Genomic DNA, 15,439 nt, shown 5'->3' with positions numbered 1-15,439 from the left:
GAACCAACTCGCCATGTTCCGTGTCGGTGCTGCTGTCGGCGCCAAGGTTGCCTCATCATCGGCGACTTTGCCGTTGGCTTTGTCGTCAGCTTCTTTTTCTGGAACTGCAGCTGCGGCTTTTGTGATCAGCTCGATGACGCTTGGACGAAATGTTGTCAACCAGATCGGACTCAAGACGCCGCAAGCGCCTGTGCCACCTGCCAAGTCTGTTCTCACCGAGCCGCACACCGTCGATGCCGAGGCTATTCTCGCCAAGACCGCTGCCATGGACGCCGCCGAGTGGTCGGTCGATGAGATTGCAAAGACGCTCCGCGAGTCGCATCTGGTCACATGGGGCGCCACCGGTGCTGTTGATCCTATTCAGATTGCTCAGGGCGATGGCGTGTACTTTACCGATACCGCCGGCAAGCGGTATCTTGACTGGAACTCGGGCGCCATGTGCTCAAACCTCGGCCACACCGTGCCCGAGGAGGTCATCGAGGCTGTTGTGGAGCAGATGCGTGCTGCGCCGTACGCCTACCCGTGCCACACCACGGTGCCCATCAAGGCCAAGCTCGGACGCCTGATGCAGGAGCTCATGCCTGGCGACCTCAACCACTTCTTCTACACCTGCGGCGGCGCCGAGTCCAACGAGGCCGCCCTCCGCATGGCCAAGCTCTTTACCGGGCGGTCCAAGGTTATGGCGCGGTACCGCTCGTACCACGGCGGGTCTGCGGCGACGATGGCGCTGACGGGCGATCCGCGCCGGTGGACGGCCGAGCCGGCCATGGGCAACGTCATCCGTGTCTTTGATCCGGACCCCTACCACGTCTCGTTTGGCAAGACCGAGGAGGAGATTGTGGCCAACAACCTGACGCACCTCCGCGAGGTCATCCAGTACGAGGGCGGGCACAACATTATGGCCTTCTTCCTCGAGTCGGTGACCGGGACTAACGGCGTGCTCAAGCCGCCGGCAGGCTACCTCGAGGGCGTCCGCGCCATCTGCGACGAGCACGGCATTCTTATGGTGTGCGACGAGGTGATGGCCGGCTTTTGGCGGACCGGCGAGCCGTTTGGCTTTATGCACTCGGACCCCATGATTGTGCCCGACATTGTGACCATGGCCAAGGGCATCAACGGCGCCTTTGTCCCGCTCGGCGCCGTCGCCGTTCGCGACCACATTGCCGAGCACTTTATGGACCACCCGATCTCCATCGGCACGACGTACAACTCGCACCCCGTGGGCCTCGCCTCGGCCTACGCTGCCCTCAAGCACTCGCTCGCCACCGGCATTGGCGCCAACGCCAAGGCCATGGAGCCCGTCATGCAGAAGCACATGAACGAGCTCGCCGACAAGCATCCGGCCGTCCGCGCCGCCCGCTCCGTTGGCCTCTTTGGCATGGTTGACCTGCAAAAGAACTCAGCCGGCGAGCCGTTTGTCACCTACAACGGCCCGCCGTCGCCGGCCATTGCTGCCTTTAACAAGGAGCTCCGCGAGAACGGGCTTTTCACCCTCTTCCGCTGGTCGTCATTCATGTGCAACCCGCCGCTCATCATCAACGAGGAGCAGATTGCTGAGGCCTTTGACATCATCGACCGTTCGTTTGCGCCCATCGACGATGCCTTTGAGGGCTAAACACTGCTCACAGCAAAGAGGAGGCCGTAGGTGGGGGATCGATTTACACGAGGGAAGGGGACGACGTAGCGAGGTTCACAGGTGCGAGTGCAGCGTCTTCTGCAGGAGATAGACCGAGGAGGCGGCCCAGGCGCCGGCGACGGCCCAGTCCATGGCGGAGAAGCCGTCGTCGACATGCTCGGCGCAGATAGCCTCGACCTTGTCGAGGACAGCGACCATGCGGGTCTCGACCTCGTTGGAGGGCGAGCCGACAGCGTCGCGGAGCTGGCGGGTAAAGACAAGGTACCAGCGGCAGACGTCGGCAAACGAGTTGATGGACATAAAGATGCGAGCGGTCAGCCCCTTGCGCATCTTGACGTTCTTCTCCAGCACCTCTGGGTTGTTGTACAGGATGGCGACGGTGCCGAGAGCCATGACCTGCGGAATGGCCACAAAACGGAGGACCTCGGGAGTGACCAGGCCAGCCATGTACGAGAGGGTGTCCGGGGCGTGCTGAACGCAGAGCAGGACCATGTGGTTGAGGCAGCGCAGCGCCATGGTGCGGTGCTTGGGGTTGACCATGTCCTCCATCCGTGTCACGTACTGGTGCACAATGTCCTTGGGCCAGAAGACCCGACCCTCCCCAAGATCCTCCTGCATGTCGCGGGTGATGTTGGTCTTCTGCAACGCCTGTCCGCAGGCGTTGGAGAGGGCCTTCATGTCGGCGTAGCGCGGATCCTCGAGTCCCGAGGCAGCAAAGAGGCCCGAGAGACCAACACCGACCAGGCCAGCCACGTAGTAGCAGTACTCGTTGTACTCCTCCTCGGTCTCCACCTCTTTGTCCAGGTACTTTGCCATGCCCGCACCCATCTCCTTGCAGATCTCCACAATGACCTCTTGATACTCGGGCTTGAGCGAGGCGTGGACAGCGATGAGCCGATGGATGTTGTCGAGCAGCTCGACCTCTTCCGGCTTCTCACCGATGTTCGACAGGTCCAGCAGATCCGCCGAGCCGCCATGCTCAAAGAGATGATAAAAGGCATGAAGGAGCGGCACCTTGCGATCAGCAGGCACAGCCATATCATCCTCCACAGAATCAAGAGCACGGAGGACCAAGTAGAAGACAGCGATCTGTGACCAGAGCGAGGTGGAGAGTGCGTGTGTGTGGAAGTGAGAGAGAGAGCAACGGCGTGGGAGACAGACCACAAGACAAACAGAGAGATCAAGACAGAGAGACAGACCACGAGACAAAGAGAGAGGGACAGAGCGCAAGCGAGACACAGCACGAGAGACAGAACAGAGTGCAAGTGCGAGATCAAGAAAGAGAGACAGAGCGCAGGCAAGAGACAGCATGAGAGACAGAGACAGAGCGCAGGCAAGAGACAGCATGAGAGACAGAGACAGAGCGCAGGCAAGAGACAGCATGAGAGACAGAGCGAGCGCAGGCAAGAGACAGCATGAGAGACAGAGCGCGAGACGAAGAGAGAGAGAGAGAGAGAGTACAGACACACGCACATACACACATACACACACACACATACACACATCCACACATCCACACATACACACATACATACCCAATCATGTAAAGTTTTTCCCCCCTTCCCCCCCCCCCCCCCCCCCCCCTCCCCCCCTCCAAACGGCAATGTGCGGTGATTTTGGGCGATCCCCCCTCGTTCGTCCGAGAGGTGGACGGAGTGTGTGACGGGGAGATGTAGATGGTGGAGCATGATATGACATGGATTGGAATATGGGTATGTGTGTGGTGTAGAAGGAATAATCTCTACGTACAGGAAGCTGGAGCTCCGAGTGCATCTCCCTGATGACGCCCGCAAAGGAACGGGAGGTCTGGACAAGCTTGACATGCAACCACTCGAGGTCCGAGAGCGAGTCGGAGAGCGGCGGGAGGTCAGCTCCGTGCTTGGTGGTAAACTTGAACTTGAGAAGTGCCCAGATCTCAGACGGCCGGTTCCATGACTGCTTAAAGTGCTCCATTTTCTGTTGTATGGCCCCTTGGTTGCCACAGCTGTCAGCGACAAGTGTTGCCGTCTCGCCGCAGATTCCTCCCGTGTCTCTCCCCGACTGCTACCTTGGCTGAAACGCCAGTGGCGGCAAAAGAAACGGGTTGATGCGAGCAGGAAGGGGGGGAGAGAGGAGGGATGGGGATGGGGATGGGGATGGGGATGGGGATGGGGTTGGGGGGGGTTGGGGATGGAGATGAGGAACGGGATCGAGATCGGGATCGAGATCGAGATCGGGATCAGGATCAGGATCAGGATCAGAATCAGTATTAGGATTGCTGATGATGACCACAAATCGCAACCGCATGATGCGCTCCCTCTCTCTCTCTCTCTCTCTCTCCTCCCCCCCTCACAGCCATCCAGGAATTGAATTGGTACCATATCCCGTCCAAATCACACCCCGTGGTGATCATGACGAGGCCAAGTCGGCCGCATCGGCAGATCGGCTCAAATCGACGGAATCGACGGAATCGACGGAATCGACGGAATCGACGGAATCGACGGAATCGACGGAATCGACAGAATCGACGGAATCGACAGAATCGACGGAATCGACGGAAACGGACTGCCACCAGTCCCAGCGACAACAACCACAACCACAACCACAACCACAACCACACCTCACACCTCTCTCTCTCTCTCTGCGTGTCTCGTCAGAAGCACCGGCTATGGCACGGAGGCAGCTGAATGTGTGCGAGGCTGTGGAGAGTGCAGAGGCATGGCCCGAGGCTGTGGCCATGGACGGCCTGGTGGGTATGTTGGGGCTGGGCTGGGCTGGAGGAGAGGGGGGGAGGGGAAGGAGGAAGGGGAGGGGGAACTCATAGATGGAGATGGATTCGGGGAAATAGTGGCTGATGTCCATGGCCAGTGGTTCGGACCGTGTGAGGCTATGGAGCGAGTGATGCGGAGCTTGTTTGTTCAGCTGGCCAACGACAAAATCAAGTTCATTTCAGTCAATGCCGCTATGGTGGAGGAGCTGGAAGAGTACAAGGGATCATCGCAGCCTACCTTTTTGTTCTACAAGAACGGCTGTCTCTTTCATATCCTCCGAGGTGCTCGTGCGGGTGAGTTTGCGCGATTGGTCGAAAAGTACGCTCCTAGAGATGATGGCTCGGATGTCGTCCCCGAGCCGCTCAATCCAGAGCCTACGCCGCATCCGCATGAAAGCCATGGTGCCGATCCGCTGACCCTTGACTCGTCGGCCTCGACTTCTGCTCTTGCGGCAAAGACTGGGAAGGACGAGATTACTGTTGATCCTGAGGAGGATGCTGCTGCTCGTACCATTCAGCGCGCCTTTCTCGCCCGCAACCCGCGCCCAGCACCCGAGCCTGAAGCTGTTGCCGCACCTGCTGAGGCAGAGGTCCAGTCTGACGCTGCTGTCGTGCCGGCAGAGGCCGAGACAAAGGCTGCTGCCGCGGCCCCTGCCACGCCGGCCAAGGACGCCAGCGACGTGCAGGCCGCTGCCCGGGCCAAAATCATCGACTCCACACTCGTTCTCGGATTGGTGGCCAAGGATGTCGGCGGTTCGTCGTCGTCGGATGAGGGAACAAACGAGTTTGGCGACAGAGTCCGGGTCCACGACGTCCACCCCGGCTCACCGGCTGCCGCCGCTGGCATCCGCGCCGGCGACTACATCGTCGGCGTTGGCATCAAGAAGATGAAGTCCAAGAAGCACCTGGTCGTCACAGTCCGCAAGCGTGTCCCAGGCATCGTCGAGACCTTTACCCTTCGTCGCGATGGCGCCAAGCTCAAGGTTGACGTCATGTACGGCGCCAAGGAGTACTCGACCGCCGAGCTCGCCGAGCTGGCTTCAGCTGCCGGTGGCAAGGCCTGGTTCGACGACGTCGTTGCCCGTGCCCTTGTTGCGCCCACGCCCAAGAAGGACAAGGGTAAGAAGAAGAAGAAGAAGAAGAAGAAGAAAAAGAAGGGCAAGACCAAGGACGCTCACTCGCCATCAAGTTCGCGCTCGGGCTCCGAGTCCGACTCGGGGCTCATCACCGCATCCACCTCGGTCGCGGCTCAACACAACCCGTCCGAGTCTGATGCTCAGACCGCGCCCGAGCCTGCACCCAAGTCTGCGCCAGAGCCCGAGCTTGCTGGCGCTGATCAGGCTCCGGTTGCTTCGCAGAGTGCGGCTTCTGCGGCTTCTGCGGCTTCTCACGGCTCAGCCAGCGCCTCTGCGAGCGCCTCTGCCCATGGCTCTGAGGCTCCAGTTGCTTCGCAGAGTGCGGCTTCTGCGGCTGCTCACGGCTCTGCCAGCGGCTCAGCCAGCGGCTCTGCCAACAGCTCGGATGCTGGCTCTGATGCCGGCTCGGACGCCTCAGTCTCGCGCTCCCGCTCCCGCTCCCGCTCCGCCTCATCCTCAGGCTCAGCCTCAAACTCGGGCTCAAACTCGGGCTCAAACTCGGGCTCAAACTCGGGCTCAAACTCGGGCTCAAACTCGGGCTCAAACTCGGGCTCGCGGTCATCTCGCTCAAGCTCGTAAATCTTCGCTCCTTACTCTAGAACAGGCAACATGCCGCACATCTCGATGGCCGCGAGAACAGGCTCGACAGGCTCAAACAGCGATGACAGATGAACAAGCAGGTGCTCCCGCTCCAGATCAACCTCAGCAAAGGCCACAGAACTCAGTCCGCGCACCGCCTTCAGCACTGCCGTCGCATCAAAGCTATCGACCATACCACGGGCAAAGATCGAGAGCGCGGTCGGCGGATGCGGCGGGCGCGGCGCAAGCGTCGGGGACGAGTCAAATCGCGCAAGTTTGGCCATGACCTTGCCAATGGCAAACATCCACTCGCCAAGCTCGGCTTCGTTCTCGGCCACAATATGAAAGGTGCGCGAGTTGTGAGCGGTGGTCAGCTCCATCCCGGCCTCATCCTTGGCCTTGGATCGCAAGAGCGTAGCACCCAGCAGCGGCACGTCGCCTTGTGGATGGACATCGTTCCGCTTTTTGTAGTAGAAGAGAAAGGCATTGGCAAGGACAAACCATCGCTTCTTGAACGAGGTAAACTTGGACTTGCCCTTCTTGTGGAGAAAGCCCGACTTTGAAGCCAAATACATAGCATCATCGCCACCCAGCGGGACAGCCTCATCGCCATCGTCCGGCCTTAGATCATGTTCCTGGAACTGATACAGCTCTGTTCCGTCCACAAACGAACCCCCACCACCGACGTGGAAGAAGATGCCCGCGTCTGCAAGGCACTGACCCAGCCGCACGGCCTCGTCGCGGTCATCGGCTAGCGCCTCCTCCACCAGAAAGGTCACAGCTTCAGAGCCAACAAAGGCTTGCGGGAAGCACTCCTTCTTGATGTACCGATCCTGCACACGCACTCCTTGACGGAAGTTGCGCGCAAGCGCCGTCAACTCCTTCAGCTTCAACACAGGCCGCCCGTCTCCCTCTCCACCTTCCGCTGCTCCTGCTCCTGCTCTCGCTCCTGCTCCTGCTCTGTTACCGGTAGCAGCCATGTTTTTCCTCCCCTCCTCGCTCAGTAACACCCTCTCTCTTTCCTTAGAGAGAAGTGCTTGCTCTTGCTTGTACTCTTCCCCTTGCCTATACCAGGTCACCTCTGCCCGGCTCCTCACCCCCTCTTGTCATGATCGTCCTTGTTTCGGACGCATGCAAACTTGACGACCTTTTGTTGATCATGGCAAAACCAAGTCAAGGTGAAATAGCAAGATGGTGTGAGGATGATAGACATGTGCATCTTTGTTTCCCGTTACCATACACACCGACCTTGCGGTGTTTACTATGTTGTATGTGTATGCAGATGGTCGCCCTTGCCCTTCACGTTGTGTTGCTTTCCCCTTCTCCATCCTTCTCCCATCACCAACCGGTTGATCGATCACCACAGTTGGTTGGGTGCGATCGTGATCAACGAGGACGACCACCTGCCCGCAGTCAGCTTCCCTTCCCTCCCCCACGTAGTCATAATCTCTTACCGACAACACCTCACTCCGCCTCCTTGCCCCTGCATATAAGAAGGCTACCACACTCTCTGCTTCGCCCTCAGACTACCTCTATCTCTCGCCATCCTCCCCAACTCGCCCCCCTTCCCCCTCCCTCCGTCCTCACCTCCTTGGCGCCAAACATGTCGCAGTCGGACAGAGATGGCGGTGCGGTTGGTGTGACTGATGACGAGAGTGCTGACGGATGGGTCGTCGTCACCGCATCGCCGACAACAGACGCTGGTCTCGCGACAGACCGTGATCATGGTCCTTCAGATAGCGCAGAGCACCATGGAGGCAATGGCGACAATCATGGTGATGACCCCGACGTCGATGATCCTTATCATCATGATGACCATCTCGACTCGTTCTCTCTCGATGCGTCGGATGACGGCTCGCATGAGTGGTCAGCTCGGTCAACAGATGTATCTGCTACCAGCGGCTTGGTGGGACGGTCGGAGCGGCCGGCGTCATCGTCGTCGACAGTGTCGCAGACAGAGCGGCGGCCCGACGCAAAGCTCGCAGCGCGGTTGGCCGAGCTGGGAGATGTGGCGGATCATCCGCCATCGCTGGCGGCGCTGGATACTCCACATGGCTATGCAGTTCTGCGCGAGCGACTGCGGTTGACTATCAGGGGCTACGGCGCGAGCTCGGATCATGCTACCCGTGCTGCTCATCATCTCATCGAGTACACCACAGCAGCGGCGGCGGCGTTGCTGCTTGATGCGGCAGCGAGTCCTGCTAACGATGCCAAGGGCCTGCTGCCGAGCTTGGCCGACGCGCGCAAGTTTGGCTCGGCATCAGTCATGGTTCCGCCGTCGGCCGGTGCGGTGGAACGGACAGCGTCGGTGCTACTGGCTGCGGCCGAAGCAGCGCTGGCCAAGTTTGGCGAGGCGCGGCTGGAAGCTGCGTGGCTCAACAACGCTGCGCTCCTGCAGCGGCGGATCAAGCGGCCACGGACGGCGTTGCGGCTGCTTGCAGCCGCGCTGCGGCTCGAGTCTGAGGCCGGCGACGAGCTTGCGGTGGCGCAAACGCTGCTCAACATGAGCGCGTGCCACTCCAAGCTCGACGCACACGAAGATGCGCTGCAGGCAGGGATAGAGGCCAAGTCGTTGCTTGCACCATACATTCGCGAGTTTTTCTCGCGGTTTACGGCTGTGGCCTCGGGCGAAGAGGCGGAGTCGCACATTGTGCAGGTGCCCGGCGACGCCGCCATGCTCCGCACCATCCTTGGCGTTTTTAACAACATTGCAGTCGAGCACGACCATCTCCGCCACCACGCCGACGCCGCCAAAGCGTACTCAATTGGTGCCGAGATTGCAGCGCGAACGCCCGGTGTGGAGTCGGTTGCTCAGCGCTTGCGCTCGCTCGCTGCCCGCTCGCAGGCTGCGGCCGCCGAGGTCGAGCGACGGGTCGGCCGCAAGCTGCAGACCCGGCGCGCCGGTTTGCCTGCCGAGGCGCGTCGGCGCGAGCGCCGCAAGCACCGGACAAAGACCCAAGCCGGGCCCAAGGGCGACCGGTTGCAGATGGCGTACGGCGCATCGGCGGCCGATCGCGCCGCGGCCGCCCGCCGCCTTCAGCGCGCCCGCGACGCCGCCACTGTGGCCGAAGCCGCCGGTGCGTCGACGCGCCTCGGCGCTGCCCGCGAGACTGCATCGTCCGGAGGCTTCGCCGAGCCGGCCAACTTTGACGTCCTTGAGCTGCCACCGCTTACTGCGGCTGCGCTCGGTCTGAGCCAGGACGAGTTTGACCGACTGATGGCGACCAAGGCGAAGGCTGTTGAGCTAGATGCCGACGAGTCGGAGTCGAGGTCAGTGGGGAGCGGCCGGGTCTTTGGCTCACGGCTCACGTCCAACTACTCGATGGCGTCGGTCAAGCCGTGGCTCCAGCCGGCGGATCCGACCATGCCGACCCGTGACCCAATCCAGCTACGCAGGACTGCGTCGTCGGCATCGGCCGCAAGGCTGGCTGCCTTCGAGTCGACTGACAACGTGGCCCACAGCCAGCCTCGCACCCGCACCCGCCGCCGTCGAGCTGTGCAACCTCCGCCAAAGAGCAGGAGTGGCAGCAGTGGACACGGAAGCGTCGACGGCAGTGAGTGTGGGAGCAGAAGCAAGAGTATGAGCAGGAGCGAGGCTGACGCTGAGGCCGAGCCCGAGGCTGGAGCTCACAGCGGATCCGGATCCGGCACCTATGCTCTCGGCAACCTCTCTGCCGAGCTGGAAGATCTTGGAGACCTGTCGAGCATGTCGAGCATGTCCAACATGTCCGGCAGTGGCGGTGGGGGCGGAGACGACGTGGATCTTGAGTTTGATAGTGATAGTGACGGCTCTGGCCGCGACGAGGAGTTGGAGCGTGACGTCGACGCCTTTCTCGCCTCGCAAACGCAGAACTCGCTGCTGGGCGCCGATGGTGGTGACGAGACCGGGCTGGTGACCTCGTTTTGTTCGGATGACTTTGACCTCGACTCTGCCGACTTTGATCTGTCAGCTACATCACCGTAAGACAAACTGTATACGTGTGTGTGTGTGTGTGTGTGTGTCGTTAGATGGGCTTGGCGACGGTGGCGAGGCCGACAGCGGCCACGTAGCTGTCCTTGTCGAGAACCTTGAGGGTGTAGCGCGAGTCGCTCGAGCCCGTGCTCAGCAGCAGCGTCATCTGGTCGTCGGCAAGAAGCGGCGAGACGAGGCGATAGTCAAAGGCGATGACGTCCTCCAGAGGAAGATGGCCACGGAGGAGCGAGAGCATGGCTGAGGCGGTGAGCGGACCGTGGACGACAGGAGCGCGGAAGCCCTCCTTGGCGCAGTAGGGAGCGTCATAGTGGATGCGATGGCCGTTGTAGGTCAACGCTGAGTAGCGGAACAGGTCGACGGTTGACCACGAGAGGTCGAGGGAGACGAGGGCGTCGGCGATGAGGGCGTCGGCCTCCGGATTGGGCTCGCGGGCGTCCGGGAGAAGATACTCGACAGGCGGGCGGTACATGAAGCGGCGGCGATCGATGCGGACTGTGGACTCTGCATGCGGGCGGGAGACGTCGACGTAGGACGACTTGAGAGTGACAAAGACCATGTCAAAGGCCGAGCCGGCCTTGAAGGTCACGTCCTCGACCACGGTCCGCTCCTCGACGTGCATGCCCACGGCGAGAGGGGCAAAGGCCTCGACTGAGCCACCAGCAAACATACGGAGGTTAAAGGGGTGAGGCGGGGCATAGCTCCGCTCGTAGCCGTCGTCGTCGAGGGCGTCAGTTGGGAGACTGTTCTTGAAGTAGAGCCATTGAGCGTTGAGCGGGAGCTGGCGGCCAGCTCTGCCGTCGGCATGGTCGTCGGCGGCAGCAAAAATAGCAGCCTCGGGCGATGCCACCTTGGCTGCGATCTTGGAGTCCACAAGCGCAGTGTATGCCTCAAGCGGCCAGGGGGCGAGGATCTCGGGGCCGCGGACCACCGCGTCGTTGGCCATCATCTCCTTCCGCCATGACGCCACTGCTGCCGGCTCGTCGATCTTGCTTTCAGAGCTCATCGCCAGCCCCATCATCGGCTTGCCGCCCGTCATAGTACCTGCCATCGCACTTGTACTCGTTACCGCCAACCTTGTCGTCTGTCTCGCCAGCTGTCGTGCGCCGTGGAGCATCACGATGAGAGAGAGAGGTGATGGCGATGAACTAGCCAGTCGTCGACGGCGGATCTCGACCACTATCTGCCCAGTGTCGACGATCCCCGGAAGAATCGGCTCTGTGAGCCATGGCATAATTGATATGTCCATATGGTACGTCCATCGTATGCACGCCAAGCGCGCAATTTGTCCACTTCTTGCAGAAAAATACCATACGCCCATGACAAGTGATACGTCAGTAGCCCTCCCGTTGTACCCACGCACACATCACAAATGCTACTATCATGCCACACGTCCTCCGCTCCATCATCGCCTTCTCCTTACCACCCACCCTCCCTGCCCAGCCGAGGTCAAGATGCTTAGAGGGGAAATAATTCCAAATGGGCCCCTCCCTCCCTCCTCCCCAAAAAATGCACGCTTCCGCTCCCGCACGCGCTAAACGACCATTGGCTGACTCACCGGCAGAGTTTGGCACGAGGCGTGGCGGGCGGGGAGGGGGGGGGGGGGGAAGGGGGAGGGGGGAGCGGTATACTTGACTTTTGTTTCCTGGACAAACCACACACAACAGCATCCACGTGGTCGGAACGTGTCTTGCTGAGGTTGTGGTGTGAAGAGGCGGCTGGCTGAGTGAGTGGCTGGTTGGTTGGCTCGTTTGGCTCGTTTGGCTCGTTGGCTCGTTTGGCTCTGTGTTGGCTGTGGCTTGTGGCGGGATCGTGCAATGTCGAATTTGCTTCAAGTGATGAACGAGTGGTTGGAGGGTGGTGTGGCGATGGGAGGCCAATTGGTGGTGGCCGTGGCATCGAATGACATTCTCCCGGCGGATGCTTATTTGCCGGACACATCAGCAAAGGCAGGGACGTGGTTTCTGTCGCCGGAACAGCATTTTGTGGAGCTCGTGGCTTTTTCTGCTGTCTACTTGGCTGTCGTGGCTTGGGGCTGCTCGCGGATCGGAAAGAAGGCTGTGGGTCCGCGTTTGAAGCCGGTGCATGGCGCTGTCCGTCTCGCTTGTGCTGGGACGGGCTTGCTCCTGTTTGCCATCCTGGTGCGGACGGTAGGGTGGAAGATGGCCAAGGGATCGCTGGCCTTTCTGCTCCAGCCGTGCCACATCTTCTCGCTCGTCCTTGTCATTGTGCTCATGGCGCCGCGATCGAGCCTTGGTGTGGTCTTGTTCAACATGCATCTGTTTGTTCAGTGGGCGCCGTGGATGGCCTTGCTCATGCCGGACCTGCGGACGTACACGCCGGGCTCGCTTGAGCTGTACTCGTTCTTTGTCCAGCACATCATCATTGCTGGCGCTCCGCTGGTTCTCATGGTCACCGGCATCATCCCTGTCCTGCCGCGGCGTGGGGCGTGGATGGCGTTTGGCTTTGGCTGGTGGGCCATGTACCAGGTCTGGGTCCTCGGCTTTGGCTCGCTGCTGACGGGCGTCAACCTCAACTACATGCTCGCTCCGCCGCCGGTCATCGAGTCGACATCCATCCGCGCTATCGCCGACCACGCCCTCTACTACCGGTGGTTTACTCAAGTGGCGACGTCCATCTTTGCCGCCGTCACAGGCATTGCTCTGCCAGCACTGCTCGCTCCGCGTCGTCGCTGGCGCAAGAGGTCGCGGCCGCACATGAAGGCGGCGTAGCCATTATCTTAACCCTTACACTACGGTCGTTCGGACGCGTTGTCGCGCGTCTCAAAGTGAACAACTCGATGATGCTTGACTTTCTGGTCACCGGCCGACGCTGTGCGACGCCTGCTTGGCCTGCGGCTTGAGGTGGGTGGCGCGCCCGATGCGAGGCTCACACGTGGGGCCTGCCGCCCGACGCTTGTTCTGGCGACGCCCTTGTGTGCAACGTGGGCAACGACATCGCTGCTGCTACGCGGAAGGACTCGATCGAGTGCCGTTTCCTGGCAACCTGCTCTCGTCCTCCAGACTCAACGACGTCGTCACCTCTGCAGCAGCTGCTCGTCATCACCACTTTCCACAGCGAGCCACTGTGCAACGCGACTGCCTCGCCTGCCGGAAGCTTTATGGCAAGCGATCGCGGCGTCCATCTCTGCATCGCCGACTGTTTTCTGTTGTGGCAGCCATTAACACATTGTTCTACCCTTTACCGCGATTGATGGACGTTGCGACGTCAGTGGAGCGCCGCGGAGCGCGGCTTGCGCGATGGACAACTTTGTCCATTCCGTACCGTAAAAGGGTTAAACCAATTCGTCATGTGATGAGGGTGCCGGCAAAGGTTGCAGCGTCGAGTGGGGCCACACCGACAGCGGCCAGGGCTGTCGGTCTGTCGTGCAGGGCGGTGATGGCGACGGGTGTGCCCGGCAGGGTGCGGGCTATGGCCAGCGCCGACTTGATCTTGGTGAGCAGGCCGCCGGTGACGTCGGGCGAGGTGTCGGGCGGTGCGGTGGTGAGCGCGGCCAGCTCGGCGTCGGAAGTGGTGGCGTCAACAATGGGGATGCGCGTGGCAGTGGCATTGTACTTGGGATCGGCGGTGTAAACGCCGGCAACGTCAGTGAAGAAGACAACGGTCTGCGGGGCGAGAGCGTCGGCGATCCACTCCATGACGACGTCGCCCGAGAGGACAGCAGGTGCGGCCAGGTCGATGACGTCGCCGTGGACTACCGGAACAAGGCCCGCTGCCAAGCACCTGCGCATGGCGGCAATGAGATCCGTCTGGTCCGGGGCCGCAAAGGGCGAGACTGAGACGGCCGGAATGCCGGCATCGACCAGAGCGCGAACAAGGAGCACATTGAGCAGCGTGACCGAAGCCCGGGTTGCCGCCACACCCGGCGCAGCCGCTCTCGGTCTCGGAGACGAGCCACCACCACCACCACCACGATCACGGTTGCGACTGCGGTTGCGGTCATCACGGGCGGTGGTGGATCTCAAGCCGGCGCGCTTTGCCGCGGGATGGCCGTACGAGCCGGCACCATGGACGACGACGAGGCCGCCTTTGGCGCGATGAACACGCCAGGCCTCTGCCAAGACAGCCACAGCGGCATGCATGGCCTCTGGATCCAGCTCCTCCTCAGCCACCGAGCCATCGACCTTGCTTGTCTTGGGCGCCAGCACGGCGCCTCCGATCTTGACCAGAGCGCCCAGACCAGCACCGGGACTGGCTCTAACCGCCCGTCGACTCGAGGCGCGTGACAATGCAGACAATGCGGCGTATGGCGCTGATGCTGCCGACGATGCCGACGATGAGGATGAAGACGATGAAGATGAAGACGATAAAGACAATGGCGATGACAATGGGTGACGACCGAGTTGCTTCCAGGCCACAGCAGCCGCAGCCGCAGCCACGCCGAGGGCAACCACAAGCATCCGAGACGCCTGCTGGATGCGGGTGGCCATGGTCGAGGAGGAGGGGGGGGGGGGGAGGGAGGAAGGGAGGGGGGAGCGAGGTGGTGGTGGTGGTGGTGGTGGTGGGGGGGGGGGGGGTGACCTGGTCTGCTGCTGCTCCCCTTGCTCCCGTCGGACGACGATCCGGACAGAGCACAGGCCTGGGACTGCATCGTGGGCATGATGTGTGATGTGACTGATCGGGGAGGGAGAGAGGTGAAGAGGGAGGGTATGTACGATATGTATGTGATGTGTGTGTGATGTGTGTGTGATGTGTGTGTGATGTGTGTGATGTGTGTGTGTGCGGATCATGAGCAAGGAGCCGATCTGCCTGCATCGTGGGCATGATGTGATGTGACTGATCAGGGAGAGAGAGAGAGAGGTACAGAGGGAGGGTATGTACGATAAGTACATATGTATGTGTGTCTGTGATGTGTCTGTCTCCCTCCCGCAGCATGATTCGTCCATCCCAAGTGGCATGTGTCACCAGCCACTGCCTGAGATTGGGGGAACAGGCATGAAGGGGAGACGGACGGTGTTGACAGAAGGCACCCTCTCCCCCCCCCCCCCCCCCCCCAGCACTAGGTGCGGTCTTCGAGCTAGGTCTCCTCAGAGAATGAAGCGGGCTGAGCTGGATTAGGTTGGGAACAAGGCGAGACACCAAATCTTCACTCCTGACTCTCCCGAGTCGGCTCACGTATTCAAGGCCTTTCTAATGACTTTTACTGCCTCATCCCGAGTCCGTTCCCTCCCCTCTTACATCTTGTATCAGGACTGCAATGACGACGGAGCGGCGCGTATCGGACCTTCGGCGTTGAAATCCAAGGCAACAACCCTGCTTTTGGTATCAACTTCTCAGACTTTGACGACGCGGCTTGTACGCCATCTCGTCCGACGTCATCGTCAACAAAAAAACCATCCACGCTCCCC

The 15,439-nt window shown here is 60.9% G+C and overlaps 8 protein-coding genes across 8 annotated transcripts; 4 read left to right on the top strand and 4 right to left on the bottom strand.

The window, feature by feature from the left end:
• Positions 1–13: 13 nt before the first annotated feature.
• Positions 14–1,615, top strand: AMSG_10988 (aminotransferase class-III; the record flags this gene model as incomplete). Its single annotated transcript, XM_013897606.1, has 1 exon — positions 14–1,615. One exon carries the CDS (start codon positions 14–16, stop codon positions 1,613–1,615), a length of 1,602 nt encoding a protein of 533 aa, XP_013753060.1.
• Positions 1,616–1,690: 75 nt separating this feature from the next.
• Positions 1,691–3,589, bottom strand: AMSG_10987 (farnesyl-diphosphate farnesyltransferase; the record flags this gene model as incomplete). The annotated part of the gene is made up of 2 exons (XM_013897605.1): positions 1,691–2,725; positions 3,386–3,589. 2 exons carry the CDS (start codon positions 3,587–3,589, stop codon positions 1,691–1,693), a joined length of 1,239 nt encoding a protein of 412 aa, XP_013753059.1.
• Positions 3,590–4,062: 473 nt separating this feature from the next.
• Positions 4,063–4,354, bottom strand: AMSG_10986 (uncharacterized protein; the record flags this gene model as incomplete). The annotated part of the gene is made up of 2 exons (XM_013897604.1): positions 4,063–4,235; positions 4,279–4,354. The coding sequence occupies 2 exons, from the start codon at positions 4,352–4,354 to the stop codon at positions 4,063–4,065; spliced, it is 249 nt and encodes an 82-aa protein (XP_013753058.1).
• A 150-nt stretch (positions 4,355–4,504) lies between these two features.
• Positions 4,505–5,820, top strand: AMSG_10985 (dynein light chain; the record flags this gene model as incomplete). The annotated part of the gene is made up of 2 exons (XM_013897603.1): positions 4,505–5,731; positions 5,788–5,820. 2 exons carry the CDS (start codon positions 4,505–4,507, stop codon positions 5,818–5,820), a joined length of 1,260 nt encoding a protein of 419 aa, XP_013753057.1.
• Positions 5,821–5,859: 39 nt separating this feature from the next.
• On the bottom strand, positions 5,860–7,080 carry AMSG_10984 (uncharacterized protein; the record flags this gene model as incomplete). Its single annotated transcript, XM_013897602.1, has 3 exons — positions 5,860–6,102; positions 6,160–7,007; positions 7,068–7,080. 3 exons carry the CDS (start codon positions 7,078–7,080, stop codon positions 5,860–5,862), a joined length of 1,104 nt encoding a protein of 367 aa, XP_013753056.1.
• A 771-nt stretch (positions 7,081–7,851) lies between these two features.
• AMSG_10983 (uncharacterized protein) lies at positions 7,852–10,081 on the top strand (the record flags this gene model as incomplete). The annotated part of the gene is made up of 2 exons (XM_013897601.1): positions 7,852–7,889; positions 8,000–10,081. The coding sequence occupies 2 exons, from the start codon at positions 7,852–7,854 to the stop codon at positions 10,062–10,064; spliced, it is 2,103 nt and encodes a 700-aa protein (XP_013753055.1). The 3' UTR covers positions 10,065–10,081.
• Positions 10,082–11,670: 1,589 nt separating this feature from the next.
• On the top strand, positions 11,671–13,178 carry AMSG_10981 (uncharacterized protein). The gene has a single exon (XM_013897600.1). It carries the CDS (start codon positions 11,888–11,890, stop codon positions 12,800–12,802), a length of 915 nt encoding a protein of 304 aa, XP_013753054.1. The 5' UTR covers positions 11,671–11,887; the 3' UTR covers positions 12,803–13,178.
• An 83-nt stretch (positions 13,179–13,261) lies between these two features.
• Positions 13,262–14,521, bottom strand: AMSG_10980 (isopentenyl phosphate kinase; the record flags this gene model as incomplete). Its single annotated transcript, XM_013897599.1, has 2 exons — positions 13,262–13,965; positions 14,020–14,521. The coding sequence occupies 2 exons, from the start codon at positions 14,519–14,521 to the stop codon at positions 13,379–13,381; spliced, it is 1,089 nt and encodes a 362-aa protein (XP_013753053.1). The 3' UTR covers positions 13,262–13,378.
• Between the last annotated feature and the right edge of the window lie 918 nt (positions 14,522–15,439).

The sequence above is a fragment of the Thecamonas trahens genome (assembly GCF_000142905.1).
Source record: "Thecamonas trahens ATCC 50062 unplaced genomic scaffold supercont1.67, whole genome shotgun sequence".
Lineage (NCBI taxonomy): Eukaryota > Apusomonadida > Apusomonadidae > Thecamonas > Thecamonas trahens.
The sequence above is the reverse complement of the archived record's forward strand: the minus strand, read 5'-3'. Positions and strand labels throughout refer to the sequence as shown.

Coding starts and splice junctions, on each gene's coding strand:
- AMSG_10981 (XM_013897600.1), top strand. CDS start 11,888: ATGTCGAATTTGCTTCAAGTGATGAACGAGTGGTTGGAGGGTGGTGTG.